The 9643-nt window shown below is 52.0% G+C and overlaps 1 protein-coding gene across 1 annotated transcript in view; it reads left to right on the top strand.

The window, feature by feature from the left end:
- The window catches only part of LOC129710928 (F-BAR domain only protein 2-like), a 68822-nt gene that overhangs the window by 36001 nt on the left and 23178 nt on the right, over positions 1 to 9643 (top strand). Inside the window, exons 9-15 of the mRNA XM_055658235.1 lie at positions 2146 to 2190; positions 3745 to 3817; positions 4960 to 4984; positions 5380 to 5504; positions 5751 to 5943; positions 6530 to 6554; positions 8202 to 8264. Of these exons, the coding sequence (XP_055514210.1) occupies positions 2146 to 2190; positions 3745 to 3817; positions 4960 to 4984; positions 5380 to 5504; positions 5751 to 5943; positions 6530 to 6554; positions 8202 to 8264 (549 nt within the window). The remainder of the gene's footprint in view (positions 1 to 2145; positions 2191 to 3744; positions 3818 to 4959; positions 4985 to 5379; positions 5505 to 5750; positions 5944 to 6529; positions 6555 to 8201; positions 8265 to 9643) is intronic.

The following is a 9643-nucleotide window of genomic DNA, read 5'->3' as shown; positions in this document are numbered from 1 at the left end:
TTCAGGTCGAGACAATTCTCGAGGAGAGGGAGCCTAGGGATCTGGAAGGGCAAGGTGGACGGTAGAACTAGGATGGGGGAGGGATGGAAACTTGAAGTTAGAGAAGTCAATATTCATACCGCTGGGGTGTCAGCTGCTGCCTGAGGAGGCGGGATGTTGGGAACATCACTACCCAAGCGGAACCACTTTGATTGAGTGAAGGGTACAGCATGGAAGCAGGCCCTTCGGCCCATATGTTCTAGGAGCAGAATTAGACCATACGAAAAAGCTGGAGGAACTCAGCGGGTGCAGCAGCATCTATGGAGCGAAGGAAATAGGCAACGTTTCGTCCCGAAACCCTTCCGGGTTTCGGCCTGAAACGTTGCCTATTTCCTTCCTGAAACGTTGCCTATTTCCTTCCCGAAACGTTTCCTATTTCCCCGAAACGTTGCCTATTTCCTTCCCGAAACGTTGCCTATTTCCTTCGCTCCATAGATGCTGCTGCACCCGCTGAGTTCCTCCAGTTTTTGCGTGTACCTTCCAGCATCTGCAGTTCCTTCTCAAACAGTCTGTCAGTAATCCTGGTTCCCAGTGAACAACTTTACATTATAGCATCATTCAGACCGAGATTCATCAGTCAGAATCTGTGTCCCAGAATCATTGCCACAGACGGCCGTGGATGTCAAGTCACTGGATATTTTTAAGGCAGAGATTGGCAGAATCTTGATTACTACGTGTGTCAAGGGTAGAAGGGGTTGAGAGAGGAAGATAGACCAGCCATGATTAAGTGGCGGAGTAGACTCAATGGGCCGAATGGCCTAATTCTGCTCCTGTGGCTTGTGAGTCCATACCGACTATCAATGACCTGTTCACAGCAGTTTCACGCTTTGCCACTTCCGCCTCGACTCCCGTCACATTGGGGGCAATTTATAGAAGTCCGTGGAGCCACAAATCCGTAAATCTTTGGGATGTGGGTGGAAGCCGGAACGCCTGGAGCAAACCCACGCGGTCACAGGGAGATTGTGCAGACTTGGCATCTGGCAGCCTCTGACGTCTGGGTTGAACCCAGGTCTCTGGCGAGGCGAGGCGGTTGCATTATCAGCTGCACCACTGCAGCACACCACTGTTGCGTCAGCTGCACCACTGCAGCACACCACTGTTGCATTATCAGCTGCACCACTGCAGCACACCACTGTTGTGTCAGCTGCACCACTGCAGCACACCACTGTTGCATCAGCTGCACCACTGCAGCACACCACTGTTGCATTATCAGCTGCACTGCTGTGGCACACCACTGTTGCATCAGCTGCACCACTGTTGCATTATCAGCTGCACCACTGCAGCACACCACTGTTGCATTATCAGCTGCACCACACTACTGTTGCATTATCAGCTGCACCACTGTTGCATTATCAGCTGCACCGCCGCAGCACACCACTGTTGCATTATCAGCTGCACCACTGCAGCACACCACTGTTGCATTATCAGCTGCACCACACCATTGTTGCATTATCAGCTGCACCACACCACTGTTGCATTATCAGCTGCACCACTGCGGCACACCACTGTTGCATTGTCAGCTGCACCACTGCGGCACACCACTGTTGCATCAGCTGCACCACTGTGCCGCCCGCCCTGCTGCATTGTTCAGGCTGATTTGTTTACCCCCCAGCCCTCAGAGCGAGGAGGTGAACGGTGAGTTTGTGTCCTCCTCTGAACAGGACACAGCGGCGCAGCGGTAGAGTTGCCGCCTCTCAGCGCCGGGGACCCGGGCGCGATCCTGACCACGGGTGCTGTCTGTACGGAGTCTGCATGTTCGCCCCTTGACCGCGTAGGTTTGTATTCGGGAGCTCCGGGTTCCACCCACACTCCAAAGACGTGCAGGTTAGTAGGTCAATTGGCCCGATGTAAATTGTCCCTTGTGTGTGGGATAGAACTGGTGTACAGGTTCACTGGTCGACATGGCCTCGGTGGGCCGAAGGGCCTGATTCCATGCTGTATCTCAACTGAACTAAAACTAAAATAGATTAGCGATGGAATGTTTTTTTTCTGGGGAGAAGGTAGCCAGGCAGTGGCGGTGAGAGATGGCATTTTTCAGTGTGGGTTTTCGGTGGTGGTGAGAACTGACCTCCAGTATAAAGGCTGCCTTTGTCCTCCTTATTCCAGGGCCAATTGAATTTGAGGAGTGTAACACAGAGGTGGTGCTGGAAGGTGAGTAGGGTCGAGTTGTGTTTAGTTTAGAGATGCAGCGCGGAAACAGGCCCTTCGGCCCACCGGGGTCCGTGCCGACCAGCGATCAAGTTCAAGTTCAAGCGACATTTATTGTCACATGTGCCGATTGGTATAGTGAGATTTGAGACACGAATAAAAATAACACAATAGACAATAGGTGCAGGAGGAGGCCATTCGGCCCTTCGAGCCAGCACCGCCATTCAATATGATCATGGCTGATCATCCCCAATCAGTACCCGTTCCTGCCTTCTCCCCATATCCCCTGACTCCGCTATCTTTAAGAGCCCTATCTAGCTCTCTCTTGAAAGTATCCAGAGAACCGGCCTCCACCGCCCTCTGAGGCAGAGAATTCCACAGACTCACCACTCTCTGTGAGAAAAAGGTGTTTCCTCGTCTCCGTTCTAAATGGCTTACTCCTTATTCTTAAACTGTGGCCCCTGGTTCTGGAATTTAAAGTAGAGGGAACGCAATAACCTTCACCACATGCACTAAACATAGAAACATAGAAATTAGGTGCAGGAGTAGGCCATTCGGCCCTTCGAGCCTGCACCGCCATTCAATATGATCATGGCTGATCATCCAACTCAGTATCCCGTACCTGCCTTCTCTCCATACCCCCTGATCCCTTTAGCCACAAGGGCCACATCTAACTCCCTCTTAAATATAGCACTAGCGCTATCCCACACACTCGGGACAATTTACTATTTAGTTTGACCGAAGCCAATTAACCTACAAACCTATATGTCTTTGGAGTGTGGGAGGAAACCAAAGCTCCCGGAGAAAACACACGAGGTCACAGGTAGAACGTGCAAACTCGGCACAGAGAGCAGCTGTAGTCAGTACGGAGTTTGTACGTTTTTCCTCTTCTCCTTTCCCAATTGAAATCGGTCGAAAGAGAATCAATGGCCCAGCGCAAATTGTAACAGGAAGGAACTGCAGACACTGGTTCATGCCAAAGACAGACACAAAGTACTGGAGTAACTCAGCGGGTCAGGCAGCATCTGTGGAGAACATGGATAGGTGACGTTTCGGGTCTGAAGAAGAGTCCCGATCCGAAACTTCATCTATCCTCTTTCTCCAAAGATGCTGCCTGACCCGCTGAGTTACGCCAACACTTTGTGTCTATCCCTGCACACATTAGGCGGAGTTTAGTTGTGTTTAGTTTAGAGATACAAAACCGACCAAGTCCGTGCCGACCAGCGACCTCCGCACACTAACACTATCCTGCACACACTAGGGATAAATTGCAATAACACCAAGGCAATTAACCTACAAACCTATACGTCTTTGGAGCACGGGAGATCCCGGAGAAAACCCACACAGGTCTCGGGGAGAACGTGCAAACTCCGTACAGACAGCACCCGTGGTCGGGATCGTATAGGGGTCCCTGGCGCTGTGATGCAGCAGCTCTACCGCTGCGCCACTGTGCCAGGCATTCTTGAGCGGAGGGTGGGGGGAGCTGGGGCTGGTTTGTGGTCGGACCTTCAACGTTACCAAGAGTGGCGCCTTTTTCTTCTTCCTCCCTCGACACAGCGTCAAAGAAGAGCAAGAGGAAATCCTTTGTGATCCCGGGCCTCAGCAAGAGGGAGAAGGACACGGACTCCACGTAAGTGGCTCTTTGGCTGCATTCTTCTCACCATCTGACAACAGCCCAGTGTGTGGACAGGTTGGGCTTGATCCACCGTTAGCCCTTCGTTAACATGGTCAAAGGTTTAAGTTCACAAGTTAGAGGGGTAGAATTAAGCCATTCGGCCCATCGAGTCTACTCCGCCATTCAATCATGGCTGATCACTGCCTCCTAATCCAATTTTCCTGCCATCTCCCCATAACCCTTGACACCCGTTCTAATCAAGAATTTGTCTATCACAGACAATAGACAGTAGGTGCAGGAGTAGGCCATTCGGCCCTTCGAGCCAGCACCCCCATTCAATGTGATCATGGCTGATCATCCCTACCCCGTTCCTGCCTTCTCCCCATATCCTCTGACTCCACTATTTTTAAGAGCCCTATCTATTGCCTTAAAAATATCCACTGACTTGGCCTCCACAGCCGTCTGTGGTGATGAGTTCCACAGATTAACTACCCTCTGACTAACGATGTATGCTAAACGCAAGCAGGTGGGACTAGTGCAGATGGGGCATGTTGGTCGGTGTGGGCAAGTTGGGCTGAAGGGCTTCATTCCACGCCGTTCGACTCTATGACTATAATACTCTAGGTGCATTTCTACAGTCAATTCATACTGAAGTCCAGCCGTAAGTTTTAACCTTGCGTGTAACAAATGCTTTGTCAGGAGTGCTTGTAGGTCCCATGGAAGCTAAATAATAAAAGAGGAATATAGATGAGATTTCTTCCCAGAATAGCTCTGGACTTTTTCCACACAGAGAGATGTGAGTCTGTGGAATTCTCTGCCTCGGAAGGCAGTGGAGGCGGGTTCTCTGGATGCTTTCAAGAGAGAGCTAGATAGGGCTCTTAAAAGATAGCGGAGTCAGGGGATATGGGGAGATGGCAGGAACGGGGTACTGATTGGGGATGATCAGCCATGTTCGCAGTGAATGGCGGTGCTGGCTCGAAGGGCCGAATGGCCTACTCCTGCACCTACTGTCTATTGTCTGTTTCACACGCTTGCAGCGAATGCCTTGTCGGGAGTGCTTGTGCAGTGGGAGAGGGGGGTGTGTGGGTTTGACTGTGATCTGTCATTCTGCAAGCATTGAGTTCCTTCTCTAACTCTAGTCTCCACTCCTGTTGCAGGGGCTCTCCGGATCCTGACTCCATTGTGAGTATTCGCACTCTCTCTCAGCCCACTCTCTCTCTCTCAGCCCACTCTCACTCGCATAAGTGTTGGGAGCAGAATTAGACCATTCGGCCCATCAAGTCTACTCCGCCTATTCAATTATGGCTGATCTATCTTTCACTCTTAACCCCATTCTCCTGCCTTCTCCCCATAACCCCTGACACCCGTACTAATCAAAAACCTACCTATCTCTGCCTTACAAATATCCACGGCTCTGTGGCTCCGATGTGACTTTCACTGCAGTCCATTGGGTTCCATTCCATCCTGGTGTCCATTGTAGGTGCCAATGAGGCCCTCCTGCCTTTCTAGATGCAGCTTTGAGACGATGCACAGGTGGCCTTGGTACTTGGTTATTTTGGAAGTTTTCTGTCTTGCAGAATTCCCCAGAGGTCGATGAAGAAGGTTACACGATCAGACCTGATGTGGCCCAGAGTTATATCCTTGCATCTTGCCATTCTGGGAGAGGGCGTCTGGGAGAGGGCGTCTGGGAGCGGGCGTCTGGGTGTGGGCGTTTGAGGGAAGGCGTCTGAGGGCGGGTGTCTGGGAGAGGGCGTCTGGGGGCTGGTGTCTGGGAGTGGGCGTCTAGACCAGAGACACTACGGTGTGGTTGGGACACGTTAGGCATGACGGGACGGAGTGGTAGGTTGGGTATAGTATAGACGTGGGGGTGTAGGTCTTGGTGAAGCCGCCAATACACGGGTGATGTTGTCGTGTTCGTGCCCAGTGCTGTGTCCGCTTTGTAATTCCTTGACCTGGGTGCACATGAGAAGGGTCATCGCCCCTGCTGCTCCAGCGACTCGGACACCGACTCGGATGAGCCCCGCAGGTTCCACGTGGAGATCAAACCAGCGACGGTCAAAGACCGCAACGGAGACCACGAGACCTCCGTGGAGCTGCTGAAGGCATCGATCGGGAACATTGTCCTCTCCTCCAACCCGATGGTAGACATGAGCCGCTCTCACTGGGGCCGGGGAGGGGGGGAGGGGGTGTGGTGTGTGGGTTTTCCCCAGGTGCTCCGGTTTCCTCCCACATTCCAAAGGCATGCGCATTTGTAGGTTAATTGGCCTCTACAATTGCCCCAAGTTTGTAAGGAGTGGATGCATAAGTGGGATAACATAGAACTAGTGTGAGCGGGTGGACGGCGTGGACTCGACGGGCTGAAGGGCCTGTTTCCATGCTGTGCCTAAAAAAATCAGGCTGGTCTCTAGCTGGGGAGAGGATGGCTCGGTTGCCTGATGCCTGGCTAGGGTCAATGGAAGGGACTTGTCAATGTGAACAATTCTTTAGACTTTAGAGAGCCACAGGCCCTTTTTTGCCCATCGAGTCCGCACTGACCAACTAACGCTGTCCTACACACTAGGGGTAATTTATAATTTACTGAGAACGTGTAAACACCACACAGACAGCACCTGAGGTCAGGATCGAACCTGGGCCTCTGCCGCCATTGATAAGTGGAGATCCGAGTAACATGGTTTTTGTGGCTTACCTCCTGCCCAAACCTGATCCCCCCTTCTCTCTCTTTTGCAGATTCTGACCAAAAAGAATTCTACCAGTGAGTATTGTCAACCTTCCAGAACTATTTTATCCCTTGTATTTAATCATCTGCAGGAACCTTGGGGGAAAGAACAGAGAGGAAGATTAAATGGAGACTTTGTATGTTCATTTCTTGGAGCAGAACCCCCCCCCCCCCCCCCCCCCCCCCCCCCCCCCCCCCCCCCCCCCCCCCCCCCCCCCCCCCCCCCCCCCCCCCCCCCCCCCCCCCCCCCCCCCCCCCCCCCCCCCCCCCCCCCCCCCCCCCCCCCCCCCCCCCACCCCCCCCCCCCCCCCCCCCCCCCCCCCCCCCCCCCCCCCCCCCACCCCCCCCCCCCCCCCCCCCCCCAGCCCACCCCCCCCCCCCCCCCCCCCCCCCCCCCCCCCCCCCCCCCGCCGGCCCATTCGGCCCGTCTAGTTGACACCGCCATTCAATCATGGCCGTTCTATCCTCTCCCTCTCAGCCCCATTCTCCAGCCTTCTCTCCGTAACCCCTGACACCCGTACTAAACCAGAATCTGGCAATCTCTGCCTGATAAATCTCTCCACTGACTTGGCCTCCACGGCCATCGGTAGCAATGAATTCCGCAGATTCACCACCCTCTGACTCAATAAATTCCTCCTCATCTCCTTTCTAATGGTACATCCTATAATTGTACCACTAGTAGGCGCACCAAGTCCGTGCCGACCAGCGATGCCCGTACACTAGCTCTATCCCACCCACTGGGGAAAATTTACAAAGTCCAAATTAACCTACAAACCGAAAGCCTGGCTCCACGCTGTATCTCCAAACTAAATACGAAAGGTGTCCCAACATTTTAAAATTTCCATTGAGTTCAAACGTTGCCCATTTTGGGCCTGGGTGTGCTGTGTTCATCTCAGAGATGTGCCGGGTGATGATATTTTTTTAATGCTTTGGTTTCAAATGTGACATAATTTACCGAAAGCCTATTAATCGATCAATCATCGATTGATAAGTCTCTTGGAAAATGCTAAATCAGTTTGTTTCTTGGTGAAACTTTACCTGCATCTCTTGGCCACCCACCTCCAAAGACACATACAGGTTTGTAGATTAATTGGCTTCTGTGTGTGGGATATGCTAGTATCCCACACACAGCTGGTCAGTGCAGACTAGTGTGTGGGATTCTTTGGAGCGCAGAAGGTTAAGGGGGGACTTGATAGAGGTCTTTAAAATGATGAGGGGGATAGGCAGAGTTGACGTGGATAATCTTTTCCCTTTGAGAGTAGGGAAGATTCAAACTAGAGGACATGACTTGAGAATTAAGGGACAGAAGTTTAGGGGTAACATGAGGGGGAACTTTACTCAGAGAGTGGTAGCTGTGTGGAATGAGCTTCCAGTGGAAGTGGTGGAGGCAGGTTCGATTTTATCATTTAAAAATAAATTGGATAGGTATATGGACTGGAAAGGAATGGAGAGTTATGGTCTGAGTGCAGGTAGATGGGACTAGGGGAGAATAAGTGTTCGGCACGGACTAGAAGGGCTGAGATGGGCTGTTTCTGTGCTGCAATTGTTATATGGTTATATAGAGCTAGTACACGGGGTGATCGCTGGTCAGCGCGGACTCAGTGGGCAGAAATGCCTGTTTCCACACTTGCCCACCCGCCAACGTTGCTTTTTGCTTCTCTCTCTCCCCTATCCCCCCCACAGAACACACCATCCAGTTGGCTCCACTATCAGTGGATGGAAACTCCGAAGGAACTCATGCCAGAGGTAAAGTGTCCCTTACAACACTATGGGAGACGTGTGAACAGCAGTTGCATTTAACTCGGTGAAATGCTGGTCTTTCCAGTACCAGATGGTAGAGATGCTGCCTCACGGCGCCAGAGACCCAGAGATTCTGACCGCGGCTTCTGTCAGCGTGGAGTTTGCACGATCTCCACGCGGTTTTCCTCCTGTTGCTCTAGTGGGGAATCCTCTCGCATCCGATAGACGTGCAGGGTTGTAGGTTGACCAGCGATTTTAAATTGTGCCTAGTGTGTGGAAGTCGAATTACATAGGCCTGATGTGAATAGGTAATCAGGGGTCGGTGTGGTCCAGATGGGCCTGTTTCCATGCTGTAGCTTTCAATTCAGTTCAATACCTCTTATTGTAACCGGTCTTTCAGATTCAGATTCAATTTTAATTGTCATTGTCAGTGTACAGTACAGAGACAACGAAATGCATTTAGCATCTCCCTGGAAGAGCGACATAGCAAATGATTTGAATAAATAATAATAAGTGTCCGGGGGGGGGTGGTGATTGGCAGTCACCGAGGTACGTTGTTGAGTAGAGTGACAGCCGCCGGAAAGAAGCTGTTCCTCGACCTGCTGGTTCGGCAACGGAGAGACCTGTAGCGCCTCCCGGATGGTAGGAGGGTAAACAGTCCATGGTTGGGGTGAGAGCAGTCCTTGGCGATGCTGAGCGCCCTCCGCAGACAGCGCTTGCTTTGGACAGACTCAATGGAGGGGAGCGAGGAACCAGTGATGCATTGGGCAATTTTCACCACCCTCTGCAATGCCTTCCGGTCGGAGACAGAGCAGTTGCCATACCATACTGTGATGCAGTTGGTAAGGATGCTCTCGATCTTTCAACTTTGGAGATACTGCATGGGAACGGACCTCATCGGCCCACCGAGTCCGCGCCAACCAGTGATCGCCCCACACACCGACAGTGTCCTGCACACTATCCCGCAGTCACCCGTACACTAGTTCTACCCTACACACTAGGGGACAATTTTACGGAAGCCAATAAACCTACAAACTTGCACGTCTTTGGAGAATGTGAAGAAACCGGAGCGCCTGGAGAAAACCCACGTGGTCACAGGGAGAACGTAGGAACTCCGTACAGGCAGCAGGCACTCTTACTCGGGATCGAACCCGGGTCCGTGGCACTGTGAGGCAGCAACTCTACCGCTACACACCTAGTAATGACGGTCTGAATTTAGATTCTGCTATTAACATAGAAAATAGGTGCAGGAGTTGAACTTTATTTCGCCTTCCATCACCTTGAGGAATGTGGAGGAGTCACTGTGGTGGATGTTCGTGTTAAAATGTGTTTTTGAGTGATTTGTTGCTTTTAATTGTATGACTGACCTGGCCAGTGAAATTCCT

Source organism: Leucoraja erinacea, chromosome 29 (genome assembly GCF_028641065.1).
Source record: "Leucoraja erinacea ecotype New England chromosome 29, Leri_hhj_1, whole genome shotgun sequence".
In the NCBI taxonomy this organism is placed as follows: Eukaryota; Metazoa; Chordata; class Chondrichthyes; order Rajiformes; family Rajidae; genus Leucoraja; species Leucoraja erinaceus.
Note: the sequence above shows the minus strand (reverse complement) of the source record. Positions and strands in the feature narration are given on the sequence as shown.